General features: G+C 39.1%; 1 protein-coding gene across 5 annotated transcripts in view; it reads right to left on the bottom strand.

Moving 5' to 3' along the window:
• Positions 1-15249, bottom strand: part of Mdn1 (midasin AAA ATPase 1) — a 160032-nt gene that overhangs the window by 43149 nt on the left and 101634 nt on the right. For all 5 annotated transcript variants that reach the window (XR_002388006.2, XM_021240695.2, XM_021240696.2 and 2 more), the window contains exons 53-63: positions 14047-14180; positions 10773-10930; positions 10465-10585; positions 9908-10118; positions 9374-9605; positions 8794-8920; positions 7834-8004; positions 5117-5331; positions 4370-4757; positions 3502-3611; positions 2366-3068 (exon numbers count right to left, since the gene is read on the bottom strand). Coding sequence is in view for 4 of the 5 variants with exons in the window: in XM_021240695.2 (XP_021096354.2) it covers positions 2366-3068; positions 3502-3611; positions 4370-4757; positions 5117-5331; positions 7834-8004; positions 8794-8920; positions 9374-9605; positions 9908-10118; positions 10465-10585; positions 10773-10930; positions 14047-14180 (2570 nt within the window). In the remaining variant the exon portion in view is untranslated. The remainder of the gene's footprint in view (positions 1-2365; positions 3069-3501; positions 3612-4369; positions 4758-5116; positions 5332-7833; positions 8005-8793; positions 8921-9373; positions 9606-9907; positions 10119-10464; positions 10586-10772; positions 10931-14046; positions 14181-15249) is intronic.

Raw genomic sequence — 15249 nt, 5'->3', positions numbered from 1 at the left:
CTCTCTGGCACTGTTCCCCTGTTCTGCTTCTTGGCTGCCATGATCTGGGCAACTCTGTTCCACCAAACCCTTCTGCCATGTTTCTGCCTTGCAGCCAGTCCACCAAGAAATGAGTCTCCTGAAACTGTAAACCAAATTAAACTTCTTCTCCTTTAAGCTTTAGGTGTCAGGTATTGTATCCCAGTGACAGAAAAGCTAATACAGAAAATTTCTATCAGAGAAATAGGCTCATTGCTGTGACTCTACCTGGCCATGTGGTTTAAAATCCTTTGGAAATGGTTGGGGGGCAGCAGCTGAAAAGACTTGGAAAAGGAGGCTTGAGAGCACCTAGAATGTTGCAAGTACATCAGGAAGGACGAATTTCATCAGCTCAGAAGACCAGAATACTCACATGAATGCAAGCAATAAAGGACCATCTCAGAAAGTTTCAGCTAAGAACAAGGATGCCAATGGGAGTTGGATTAGAGGCTGTGTGTGTTACACTCTAGCAGAGAATTTGTCTACATCTTGCCCATGTCCTGAGACTTTGCAGGAGACAGAGATTAAGGTTATTGAACTAACTGATTTGGTGGATGAAATTTTAAAGTAGCTCAACATTTAGTCTGTAGCATGGATACTGCTAGTAGGTTTTAGTCCTATTTACAGTGAGACTCAAGAGGCAAAAAGTAGATCAAAAAAATCTGAAAAACTTAAAAAATTTTGCCCAGATGAAACCATGCATAAAGCTAGGGCCAAAAGAGGTGTGGCTGCAGAAGAGATTAGCATCATTCAAAAGTTCTTTGTAGGCCTCAGGATTTATCTCAGTGGCAGCGCGCCTGCCTTCTAAGCTGCCTGCCTTCTAAGCGCAAGATCCTGAGCTGGATCCTCAGTACCACAAAAAAAAAAAAAATGTTCTTTGTACATGGACAAGATGACTTGAGGGCACCTCAAGAATCAGCAAGATCCCTTCTATAGTAGGCTTGGGGTGTTAAAGTATAAAAGTTTCATTTGAAAAAGAGCCCTGGGCCCCCTGCTTGAGAAGGGCCATCTAAGAAAATTAGTTCCTGAGGACTCATTTCACAGGGGTCAGCTATCCAGGTACTCAGAAACTGCTGGGGCCATGGTTCAAGGGAGGCCAGCAAGAAGCCCCTAAAAGGACAATGGATGAAGTTATGGAAATAAAGCCAAAGGTACAATGGAGACTCTAAGTCAGAGATGCCAGGAAGTTGCATGATCTGCCAAGGAGAGCTGCAGCCTTGAGTGGAGCCAGCTGAAGAGAGAGAGAGAAGCCATGTGTGCTGAAGCTAGCAAGGCCATACAGTTGGGGTTGCTCAAGCCCTCTGGAAGCCATACCTCACCATGTGCCCTAGATATATGACATGAGAAAAGACTTACTGTTTACCTTGCTGGGTTTCAGTCTTGCTTTGGTCCTATTATTCTTTTCTATTTCCCTATATCTCACTTTTAGAATGGGAATGTTTACCCTGTGCTACTCACTGTACCTTAGGATCATATAACTTGTTTTTGATTGTTACAGAGGTTCACAGCTAAGAGTTTGCCTTGAGTCTTAGAAGAGACTCTACTTGAACTTTTAAAAAATGCTGGAAGGGCTGGGGATTTAGCTCAGTGGTTCCTCCACCTGCCTTGCAAGCACAAGGACCTGAGTTCGATCCCCAGTACCAAAAAATATATAATAAAAATAAATAAATAAAAAATGCTGGAACAGCTGACACTTTGGATAGTGTTCGCAGTTGTATGCAGAGCAAAAGTATTATGTTTGATATGGGATTATGAACTTGTCTTTATTTAGAGAGACTAAGTAGTTTAAGAAGATGTGTTGGGTGTGAAGTTGACAAGGTATGGGATATGGCAGTTAGAATGGAGTGTCAATCTGACTGGCTCTGGGATCTGCCTGCGGGATTGGTGGAGCACATTTATGGGTGCGTCTAGGTGGGTCATGAAGGAGTGGCTTTTGAGCAAGTCCTTTTTATCCCTTCCTCTCCAGCACTATTCTCCTGGACCTGCTACCTGGCTGCCATGAACTAAGCAGCTTTGCTCCACCAAGCCCTTCTACCATGTTTCTGCCATCCGACCACAGACTAAATCCCCTGAACCATGAGCTAAATAAAACCTGTCCTCCTTTAAGTTGTGGATGATGGGTACTGAGTCCCAGCGATAAAAACCTAACACAAGTGAAGGCTAGCATCACTAATTGTTTTCTTAATATCTTAAAAACCGAGAGGCAAAGCCCCTCAAACCTGGTAATTAAATGGGAAAAAGAAAGGAACAGACAAGAATTCCCAATTCCCAAACACTGTTTCTATACTTGCCAAGTAATCCTATTGTTCTGCAGAGCACCCTGCTGTGCACCCAGAGATGGGCTTACCTGACACACATGTCTGAAGAGCAGCAGGGCCCTCTGGTCTAGCTCACCCTTGCACAGCACATGGGAGTGCAGGTAAAGGAGTGCGTTCATTAGCAGCTGTTCCCGGGTGGGGCAAGGTTGCTGGCCTTTGCCTTCTGGCTCCTTTACTCCCAAACGTTTGATGATCAGCTTCCCAAGGCCTCGAAGAACCTCCTCTGACTTCACCAAACACAAAGCATCCGCATGAGCGTAGTAGGTGGGGAAAGTAGGGCCCACTGATGGAAAAGCCAACAAAGCTGTGGCCAAGGCCCCGAGCCTATCTGTAATCACACTGCTATGGGATGCGGTGTGGACTTCAGATGCCACAAGTCTCATACCATGCTGTAACTGCAAGATGGATGCCTGTAGTGGGGTCACGATGTCTGGATACAGGGCATACTCCTCCCCTAATCGCTTTCTGAACTGGTGGTGTGACTGCTGCCAAGAAGCCTCCTCTTTCAGAAGGCTCTGGGCCACCTGGGAAGATCGCATCCCATCTGTAAGGAGAGCCTGCAGGAGCCTTGAGAGCAAATCCTGAACACTGTCAGCCTTGGCAATGCTGGTGACATAGTGGTGGATTTCCTGTACCAAGGATTCATAGGCTGGCAGCTGGGGCCTGAAAGCCTGCTTCTTTAACAGCCTACAGACTGAATTTTCCAGCTGATCAATCCTTTGGCGAAGTAACCTAAAGGCAAATTAACATAATATGCAAATTCTGTCAGAAGAGTAATAAATTTGGATTGGGCCCTCAGCTGAGAAGAGAATGCACATATCAGCTGCTGAGGACATGAGGATAATATTGACAATTATAATGAAAATGGAAGTAGTAACTGTAAAACATTTACCACATGCCACATTTTGCTAGCACTTTAGACACTCACATCCAGCTTCTTCCATGCTGGCCCCATGTGAATTCACACCGTGATATTGTCCCCCTTCTTTTAAAGTGTATCATTTTCCTGACTATAACAAAGGCTTTGGGGTATATAATTGCTAATAAAGTTCAGAGATGTACATCATCACTTAACACTATAATTACATTGGAAAGGTAAACCTTATAATGTCTTTTTCAAAAGTAGAGTTAATAAACTCCAATACAAATCACTTTGCTGCCTTACCTGACATGAGGATGAGAGTAACTGACAATCACTTCATCTGCCAGGTCTCTTCCAGTTTGCAGCTGGGATGACAGATTTCGGATCTTTTGCTCACATTGCAGCTGATGTAACTAATGATAAAAGTGAGAAAATGGTCTGTTGCGTTCCATGCACATGAGACAATACCCTGATGTCCTGGGATGGGTACAGGAACAAGATGGAAGTAATCTGGGTTCCTAAATGACTAAAAGACAGATGATTCTACTCCACTGATACGGACCACTCACCTGACAACTGTTATATCACTAAATTTCTGAGTCTCTCCATAGCAGCATAGCCTTCACCCTAACATAATTTTCCTTACTCAAAATATAGTAATAGTATATAACAGTCTTAATGTAGTCAATCCCTGAATTTGGCTGGAAGTTCAAATAGCAAAGATAACCACATATGAATCTACTTTATGTCTGAGTTTTAGATAATAAACACCAAAATTTCAGAATCCCAGGGTGTAAGGATTATTCTCTAAAACAGTAATCCAAATTCAAATATCCAAAACCTAATTCAGGTAGAAAGAGCCTGGACAGTGAGGAATACCACTATTTCTGACAGAGCCTCTAGTATTCTACCTTCTTGGTCTTTGCTCATCACCCCTATTGGCATATACATCAGAAACTTAGGAAGAGCCCCTCTCTAGCCTAAACCTAGTCAAAAGAACTCTCAAAGAGGAAAAATAGTTTTCAAAACAGACACATAGGAAGTCACAAGGTAGCTTATGCAAAATAACTTGATAATCTGAGAAGCCACAAGGGAGTAAAAAGAGCAGTACCCTAAGCAAATCCATTAAGTCAGGGAAAGAGCATATGCTTCAAATTCTTGCCTCCCATACCTCCTCCTTGGCATACTTGAGCTTGTATTCTCTCTTCACTGCAGGGTCGAAGCGTGTCTGGGGAAGCCAAGTTTCAATCTGGAGCAAGCCAAGGCTCACCCAGAGGCTCCCACGCTGGGCAGGCTCTGACAAGTTCCTCTTACTCTCCCCTTCTCCAAAAAGGTAGTGCAGGGAAGTAAGCAAGAGACAGAGCAATTCCTTGGGCAGTGCCTCATGACCAGCCAAGTCCCCAAGAGTCTGGCAAATGTGCTGGAAGGCCTGGCTGTCCCCAAGCAGCAGCTGCTCACAGTTCTGCATGTACTCCTGCCGCCGGGGCTCTGGGAACAGCTCTGCAAGGCCCATCAGGTGCCGACACAGCACTAGCCCCTGCAGCTGGGAATCTGTGCGTCTGTGGGGACAAGGAAGCAAGTAAGGTTTCACACTGTAGCAAAACTATCCCTTTTATACACTATTATTCTTTCAAGAAATGCTAACTATAGATCTGGAGTTGAATTTCTGCTCTCATGTAATCCTTTTATGTGATTTCCTAAGCATTATCTTCCCCATCACGATATGCTTAAAACAGAGGAGCCAGCCAATTCCTCATGGGCTCTCATGAAGTAAAAACACAGGTCCACATGGAAAACACCTTCACTATAGCGCCCACCAGAACCAGTCACTTCAGGAGCAAGTACTGATGGAGCCTCTGCTCCATGCTCTGTAGAACACAGAGGAGCTTTACTGACTCCTTTCAGCAAGAAAGAATACCTGAATTCTGCTACTGAAGGGACAGCCAGGTTGGTCCAAAGCAATGAATTAATGTCCTGGAGCTGCTGGACTCTCTCAACCCACTCTCCCAGGGTGACATGTGAGGAGGACAGAATAGGAAGGCCGCTCACATCCCAGGGACCTGCTCTGCAGCTGTTGGTCAAGATTTCAAAGCAGCACTTCGAGAACACAGCTGTACAGAAACTGCCAGGGCCCTGAGGGACAACCGAAAAATTAAGTAACTTTTAGAAATTTATTAAAATGACTTCACCAAGCAGATTTGTGGCACCTTAGAGGAAAAAAGAGAACAGAGAAATTCAAGTTTCTTGGAACTAGGGAACATCAGCCAGATATGAGACCAGGTGTTATTCACGTGTCTGATTATTACAATTTAAAGCATTTTGCCCTTCTTTGAGTATCTGTAAGAATGATCATCTTTTCACATTTGTTGATCATTTTCTCTGAACTTTTCAGTCATACTTACTGTTCAGTTTTTAAAAATATTGATTTGTCTCCTGCCTCGCAAGTGCAAGGTCCCGAGTTTGATCTCCGGAACCAAAAAAAAAATTTATTTGTTTAGTATCTATTTATTTATTTTAGTACAAAAGATGGAACTCAGGACCTTGTGCTTGCGAGGCAGGTGCAGTGCCACTGAGCTAAATACCTGGTCCTAGTAACCTTTAAATTGTAACAATCAGACACGTGAATAACACCTAGTGTGTTAAGCATATGGGAAACAAGTCCTTGAACATATCAGGAGTGAAACTGCTCTGGTTCAGAAACTTCCCTTCCTATAGTAGCCCAGGGCTTCAGGGCCTTGTGTCTATGTCAGTTCCTCACATGTTTAAAAAGTTAAAAAAGTCAACTCCCTCAACAGTCTGGTATCAGACCCCCATAAGTGTGCACGCACATGTATGTATGTATGTATAGGCGGATATTTATAATCTATTTATGTGTTACATATTTTACTATATACATATATACTTAACATACAGTAACGCTGACCAAAGGTTAAGTTCTAAAAAGTTATCTACAGAAATACCCAAGACAAATGCAAATGCAAATTTATACAAGGCTACTCAATTCAGCTACGCTTGTTAAAAGGAACAGAGCCCTCGGCCATCACTGTCGCCTCCTTCTGCCGCTCCTGGAGCTGCTTGTGTGCTCGTTCGGTGTGGACCTGGTACCTCTTGTGAAGCGGCAGCTGAGAAGACTCGGGCGGTCGCTATGGCCGATGAAAAGCCCAAGGAACGAGTCAAAACTGAGAAAAGGGCCGGGGATTTAGCTCAGTGGATTCATGGCCTGCTGTGCAAGCGCAAGGACCCGAGTTCAATTCCCAGTACCAAAAAAAAAAAAGACTGAGAACAACGATCATATTAATTTGAAGGTGGCAGGGCAGGATGGTTCTGTGGTGCAGTTTAAGATTAAGAGGCATGCACCACTTAGTAAAATAATGAAAGCCTATTGTGAACGACAGGGTTTGTCAATGAGGCAGATCAGATTCCGATTTGATGGACAGCCAATCAATGAAACAGACACACCTGCACAGCTGGAAATGGAGGATGAAGGTACAATTGATGTGCTCCAGCAGCAGACAGGAGGTGTCTACTAAAAAGGGAACCTGCAACAACTCTACTCCAGAACTCTGTTCTTACAGACCAAGAATACATTCTCAATTAGAAAACTGCAATTTGGTTCTACCACATCCTGACTACTACAGTACAGTTTTCTCTATTCTTTCATTTACCCCTTCCCCATTCCTTTATTGTACATAAAGTATCTGGCATATGTGCATAAGCATATTGCATTTTTTTTTTTTTTTTTTACTAAATGGCCAACAATATGTTTTGATTGACATCAGATGGAGACGGGATGGGGAGATACTGGTTCTGTAAAAATAATTCCCTCTCTCCATTAGTGGCATGCGCATCAGCTCTTATCTTTATATTCCAGTAAGTTATTTTGCTCTCACTGTTTTAACAGAAAAGACAACATAAAAATCCTTGCATATCTTGTTTGATTGGAGAATTTTAATGTTTTTCATGTATCACTGTAAAACCAAGGACAATTTTATAACTCTTTTGTACGTAGCTGTTACATGTAGGGCAATCTGTCTTTATGTAGGAGTATATTACTCTTTAAAAGAAAAAGAATCCTAGGATAGTTTTCCCTTTAAGTCAAGTGTCTTGTTGTTTAAATAAACTTCTTGTTTAAAATGAAAAAAAAAAAGGAGCAAAAAGACAAGAAACTTCAACACTTATCAATAAAAAAGTGATTACATAAATTCTGGCATGTCAGTACAATGAAATAACTTAAAGAGAATAATATGGAATGAAATATACACATTTCCATGTGAAAAAAGAATATTATTTTTGTTTACATGTATATATTATACTGTAAACACAAAAACCCAGAGCAGATCCGTTATTTCTAATATATATACACACATTTCCGTAGTTTAAATACTTTGTAATTAGAAAATCTTCTTAAAAGAAACTTGTATGACTGTAACTCAGAACTGCACAAATCTTTTAAGATGAAACACATGTTTTGACAGAATGGCTCTTAACATCTCACAGAAAATAAACATATCGCCATCACCTATGTAGTCAACTGCTTTCTCCTAGGAAAATAATGTTTACTGCTGTATCTGTTTGGAAAAAAAACAATTTTTTCCCATTACCATCAAACATTTTTATGATTTTATACCAACAAACCTTCAACGTGGAGTCCAAAAGGGACTTGGGTACCTCTTTCTGCTGCATACCAAGCAGAGGGTTCCACGTTAGCCAGAACTCTGGATTTGTGGTGACAGTACTGCTCCAGAAAGATGTAAATGTGGAATTAAATAACTCAGACCACAAACAAGTAATTTCTTCAGCAAACACCTAGAGATAAAGGAACAATTAGATAAAATAATATTTGAAGATTCTATAAATCAAACTTGGATGAAAACTGAATCAAATTCAATGGTTAAGGTACAATGTTGACCTTACACAAAAATAATTCAATTCTAGCCCAATCGGGTTTGCGACGAGAATCGTGGAAAGAATTAAGTTCATGAACCAAGGTAGCACTGTATTTTTGAGCAAATGGGAAAATTTTAAAAATCAAGTATCTTCACCTCACTTAACTGGAATCAAATGTTCCCATGTTAAGAACTGTGGTACACTTTTGCAATTACTGCAGAAGAACGTTCAAAATTCTCCCACTTCAAGAGGTAATTTAGGGCCAGGGGTATAGTGCCATAACACAGTGCCTGGCTGGCAAGCTCGAGGTCCTGAGTATAATCCGCAGTACCAAGGCGGGGGGTGGGGGGTGTGGGGGGTGGAATTCAGATAAATCTGGGGTTGGGAAAATAGTTTTTGTCGTTTGTTTTGGGGGTTTTTTGGCAGAACTGAGGATCAAACCCAGGAGTATTCTACATTAACCTTCATCCCTGGCTATTTATTTTGAGACAGGGACTCACTAAGCTGCCCAGGTTGGCCTCAAACTTAAAATCCTCCTCCCTCAGTCTTCCCAGCAGTTGGGATGGCAAGGTATGCCACCATGCCTGACTACAACATGGAATATTGAGAGTAAATAAAACAAATGGTTCTATAACAAGTCTGCCATAGAAAAATCTACTTAATTCAGTATAAAGGAGGCTTATTTCCTTTTTTTTGATTTTGATTTACCTTCTTATAATGCAGCAAAGACCAAAGATCTAGAAGTTCTTGAGAAGCCACTGGTGTGTGTTTAAGACAAAATGTGATATGATGACTTATCTCCTCATCTATCCAAGGTTGTTGATTTTTACTAGACCTGTTCCAAAAATAAACAGAGATAGGTTGGAATAAGGACTATCAAAAAACTACTAGAGGGCTGGGGATTTAGCTCAGTGGCACCGCGCCTGCCTTGAAAGCACAAGGTACTGAGTTTGATACCCGGTACCGCAAAAAAGTTAATTAATTAATTAATTAACTACTAGAAAACTGCTATGTACAGGAAGACTATGCACAAAATATCTGGTGCACTTTTTTAAAAATTAGAAACTCTACTCATAAAACACCTTCTGAGTTTTAAGGGTGAACTGAGGACAAGCAAAGAATCATCGAGATCTGGCTTTCCAAAGTGGCAAGTGACCCCCTGTGCTTCACCAATCATTCCTCCACAAGACAAGTCTCTGTTTTGTTTACATACAGGATACAAAGAACAGTACAATAACAAAATACAGTACCTCAAAGGAAGGAACTTTCATTTTTTAAAAAAACTTACCTTGTCAGACAGACCTGTGTCATAAAATCAGCTGTCACTTTGTACCGCCAAAGAATAGCCAAGTACTCCATTGCAGGCCACAACTGAACACTCCTGGTGAGTTGGATTAAAGAGGTAAAATCTGGCTGGGACAAGGAGGAAGCTTCTCCAACTTTTTCTTCCAGAAAACCAAGTGGAAGACCTTTAGCTTTCAGTTCTGAACACTGAACACTCACAAGATTCTTCAGTTCATCTTTAATTTAGATCAAAATAAAATGCATTAGAGCACACTGGTCAAAATGCCTGGGTCTAAATTCCCAACAGCTAGCAAAGTGACTATGAGCTTAACCTGAATTAATCAGTTAGGTTACTCAAATTAAGCTCACCTCTTAAGGAATATTAATTCCTGCACATATCCAGTGGTGGAACTAAATAATGTGTGCAACATTTAGCCCAAATACTATCACTTATTCAATAGTATTTATGCCACACCCACAATGGAAAAATGTTAAGGGAAAAAAAATAGTCAACCAGCTAAATAACAGAATATATTACCCAGGTTGACATCTTCCAGAATATTGGCCCTCAGGATCATGGCCCAGGACTGCAGGAGATTTTTCTTTAATGTCCATTCCAAAGCAATCACTTGGAGACGATGCATGTCTTCCTGCCATCCACTCTCACCAAGGACAGGCATCCATTCCCTGATGGCAAGGGCTTTGTTAAGGACTTTCAGTTGTGAAAAACATTCCATCACTAGCTTGTCCTGAAACAATAAAACCCAGGAGAGCCAATTAAAGAGCTAAAATGTGGTTTATCTTAGCATACTAGATACGTCAAAGAAAAAAATTTGACATTTTCTTCACACTCCTAGAAAACAAGGCTTATTTATTCCTATTGCTCTGGAGAAATTTTACAATAAAACTCGACCAAGCCTTAGTAGTCTTAGGAAAATAAAATTATAATACTTAACAAATCAGCAGTATTCACAGAATAGTTAAGAGTTAAGCTTCTGCAGTCAAGGGTGAGTCTAAGTGAATGTCAGTTCCCAAATACTTGAGAAACTCAGAAGGGCTCAAATCTATTTATTTACTACACACTTCCTGGTGTACCTTAAAAGGAAATGGTCGACCCAGGAACTTCTGCAATTTCTTTATACCAGTGAAGCCACCAGTTGGGCTACCCAGACAATTCTGAATATGTTCTGAGACTGTCTGAACCTCTTTGTAATATCTGTAAAGAAAAAAGGGAGAGAGGGATTAGGAAAAATGTTAGCTAGGAAGAGAAATTATTTACATTTTATTTTACTATATTCACCAATATGCCAAGGGAATAAACCAAAAAAAAAAAAAAGCAAGAAGAAAGTTTTAATTTCAAACCCTCTTAGGTATTAACGTTATTATTCTAATAGGACTCTTACTTGTCTTCATGATTCATCAGGAGTTGGGGAATCTGGAGGACCAAATGTTTTAAAACCCAGTGCCAATGGAGGGCAAGCAAAGCCAGACCTGGAGCATCCACTTTAACTGCATCGGCCACAGTCCAAAACCGGTCCCGCCACTGCACAGAATCTAGAATCTAAAAACAAAACAAAGCAAGACTGTTCACAAACACATCTCAGTAAAAGACACTGACAGAGACTCAATACTCAACATACATACATACATGGAAAGTCTAAGGCTAGACAGGAATATTTTTAGGAATATTAAGGCAGACAAAGCAAAGATCTTCTTTCCTAATACTTGAAGTGCAAGCCTACTACTTCAGAATAAAATGAAATTATTGAGTCACACATTAAATTGTCCATATTATTTTATAAGAAATTGCCAAATGTCTTACAAAGCAGCTGCACTATTTTGCATTATAACCAAAGGGAGTTCTGGTTGTTTCATTCCCTTTCCAGTTACTATCAGCCAATCACAATTCTTAGTGGTTGCTTGATTTTGTTTTTTTGGAGGATGGTACATCACTGTAGTTTCAACTGACATTCCCTTGATAACTGATGATGCTATAATTCTTCAGGTTCTTCCTAGGCATTTATTTATCTTTGGAGAGACACCTATTCAAACCTCTTATTCATCTTTTTTTTTTTTTGTTACCGGGATCAAACTCAGGACCTTGGGATTGAACTGAGGCCCTCACACTTGTGAGGCAGGCAGCAGAACCACTGAGCTAAATCCCCAGCCCTCAAACCGCTTATTCATCTTAAGAACTAGGTTTGTTACAATCAGTTTACATAGTCTATATATGTTTGTGTTTTCTCTTAGAAGTGACTATAAATGCCGGGTGGTGGCACACACCTGTAATCCCAGCATTCAGGAGGCTGAGGCAGGAGGATCACCTCGAGTTCCAAGGCCACCCTGGGCTACATAGTGAGTTCAGGGCCAGCCTGAACTACAAAGGGAGACCTTGCCTCAAAAAAAGAAAAAAAAAGAAGTGACTATAAAGGAAAACAAGTTTTGAATTTTATTCAAATATAATTAGTTTTTTCTTTCATTGAAAATCTAAGAAATCTTTGCATATCCTTAAATTGGATAGATATTTTCCTTCACTTTCCTTTAGGCAGCTCCTAATTTCATCTTTTCTATTTAAGTTCCATCCATTTTAAGGTAATTTGTATATTATGTGAGATGATGGGAAACTCAATTTTACTTTATACAGACATAGTTACATCATTATTTCTCATATAAGATGTTCTTCTCCACTTAATTACTCTTGCATTTTCGGCAAACAAAAAACATACACAGAGATGTGTGGGGAGTTTATTTGTGAATTCTCCTTTTTGTTTTATTTGTCTACAGGTCTATCCTTTGGATAGTTTTTCATTATCACTTTAGGAAACTTTAGGAAAATCATTTGAGAGTATTCTCGGGAGATTGGTCCTTGGACCACTATAGATAGCAAAATATGGTCATGAGTCCCCATATATAAAATTATATATTTACTTCTAATCTACATATACCTTCTTGTATACTTTAAATCTTGTATAGATTACTTCTAAAACATTAATACCACACAAAGGCTATGTAAAGAATTGTTATACTACATTGTTTAGAGAAAGAAGAATGACAAGGAAAATAGTCTGTACATTTTTAGTACAGATGTTCACTTTAAAAAAATAAATTTGCACCTGAGGTGGCTGAATCTGTATTCGTGGAACTTGCAGAAACAGAGTCAACTGTATTTGCTGCTTGTGATAAAATGAACTGTCAAGCAAAGCTTCTAATTTTGTAAAACTGAGTTTGACAAATTTCCAAACTTCCAAAATTTACAAACTTTTCAAATGAGAATTGTGACTTTTTACAAGCATGACCTTCTTTTTTATTCATCTAAATGAAGATATGTTGCCAACTCTGAATATTTCTAAGTATTACCAATGCATGAGCCACAAATTCACAAAATGCAAACTAGACCAACAGATTTTAATGCACAACAACTTCAGTGATATATTTTTCAGGTTCTACATTGCAAGTAATCTTTATAAAACTTTTTGTCAAGTTTTTGGAGTGCCATACAAGAAGAATATTCATGATTAAAGGAACTAGCTATTAAAGTATTCCTGCCATTTTCAACCTCAAAACTACAGGAAGATAGTTTTTCTTTACAAACTTAAACTCATGCAATATACTACAAGAGTCTGAGCTTTCTTCTCTTAATCCAGATATTAATGAGACTTGCAGAAGTATAAAATCCCATTCTTCTCATGTATTTTTATTTGAAAATACCTATTGTTATTATACAAATTACTCATATTAACTTAAAAAGGACTTTCATTTTTAGGTAAACTTATAATTTTTTTTTTTTTTTTGGTACCGGGGATTGAACTCAGGTCCTTGCACTTGCGCAGCAGGTGGCGAAACCACTGAGCTAAATCCCCAGCCCCACTTATAATTTTTTTTTAGGTTCCTCAGTTTTAATTCCTAATATGGTAAATACTGATAAATGTAACCAACATAAATAAATGCTCTCCACAGTTGCTGGTTAAGCTTTTAAGATTATAAAGGGGTCTTGAGATCAAAAAGTTTATGATCTTCTACTCTAGACTGACTATGATAATCTACTCAAAAACTCCATTTGACTTACATACGACAATGATATCTAAAAAGGCTTAAGTGAATTAAAACGTAACTTAAAAATCCAAATGCTCATCAACAGGTAAATGGATAACAAAGCATAGTACATTCACACAAGGAAGCATTAATCACCAACAAAAATGAATTAACTCTTGATACACAAAACCATTTAGAGCATCTCAAAATTATCCAGACATAAAAGAATATATGCTGCACAATTCTATATAGAGAATACGAAAATATTCTACAGTAAATGAAATCAGACCAATGGCTACCTGGTTGGGACTAGGGGAAGAAAGAGGAAAAAAAAAAAAAAGGATGTAACGAAATCTTTAGAGGTGGTGGATATGATCTGTTCACTATCTTGATTGTGGGGATGCCTTCAGTTACAGACAGGTCAAAATTTATCAAACTGAACTCTCTGAATATACACACTTTATAATATGTCAATTATATTTCCACAAAGCTTTAAAATATGTGGCTATATATTAAAACTAAGAACAGTTAGATTTCTCAAATAATACTGGATACACAGTAACAGTGAAGTTAATCTTGTCCCTAAGAATCTCTGGGTCAAGATAAGTCTTGATGTTTAAAATAAAAATAGGTGCATTGCCTTACCTCGTGGACATTAGCATCAGACACCATCCCCTGTGGAGACTGTACCCAGAGCAAGATCAATGCATCACAAAGTTCAAAAAAAGCAGCAAGATTGACCACAATTTCATGGGGCAGGCTATGATAACTCTCTGGATCTTAAAGAATTGAAATAAATAAAAGAACATTCCATAAGACATAAATTAATCTCTAGAAGTTTTCAAAATTAACCATAATCTAGAATTTACTGATATCCTTAATACAAAGGTCACTTCTGAAAGGTGAAAAAATAAAAGCAGCTATTCAGAAAGCTGAGGCAGGAGGATTACAAGTATGAGGTCAGCCTTGGCAACTCAGCAAGACCTTCTTCCAATATAAAAAATAAAAATGATTGGGGATATAGAGCATCCCTGGGTGGGGGAGTGAGCAAGCAAGCAACTAACTCCATGCCTATTATAAATAAGTTTGGCAGGGCCGGGGATTTAGCTCAGTGGTTCCAGTGCCTGCCTTGCAAGCGCAAGGTCCCAAGTTCGATCCCCAGTACCAAAAAACAAACAAACTATAAATAAGTTTGGCAGATGACACATGAAAACCTACCAATATAAATAAGATCTTAATGAAAAATGCAAGACACAGAACAAAGCATTAAATACAAAGTTATATATATAGTCTGTGTAGTCAATTAACACAGATGTCAGGGAGGTAGAAGTCAAACTACTATTAGCTCCTGCAAGGATGAACTTTTTCAATTTTTACACTTCTACGTAGTTTAAATTTCGTCCAAAAAGCATAGCTATCTTTTCAATTTACAAAAATTAAAAGGCAGAAATGCTCTCTTCTATAATCAAATGTTTCTATATATGTATTTTTTTGAGTCAACAGACCTACTTTTCAAGTCCTAGCTCTGCTGAGCATCTCTGTCTTCCTTTCCTTATTCATAACATGAAGACTTATTTCATACAATTGCAATAAAAGGTAAATGACATCAAGAATATGTGAAAAGCATTTAGCTAAGCACCTGGCACAGAGCCAGTGCTCAGTAAATGTTAAGTCATTACTACTGAGTAAGGGGATATGGCTAAAATGAGGTGAATGAATCAAAAGAAATCCGAACGGCAACAGGTGATGAATATGTCTCTTAACTTTGGCTACATAATAAAACCAGATTCTGAACTAAAGAAGACATCCTTAACCCTTTTTACTATATTTTGAGGTAGGTCTCACTAA

Source organism: Heterocephalus glaber, unplaced genomic scaffold, assembly GCF_053883595.1.
Source record: "Heterocephalus glaber isolate CG9 unplaced genomic scaffold, H.glaber_assembly_v1.0 deba00001523, whole genome shotgun sequence".
In the NCBI taxonomy this organism is placed as follows: domain Eukaryota; kingdom Metazoa; phylum Chordata; class Mammalia; order Rodentia; family Bathyergidae; genus Heterocephalus; species Heterocephalus glaber.
Note: the sequence above shows the minus strand (reverse complement) of the source record. Positions and strands in the feature narration are given on the sequence as shown.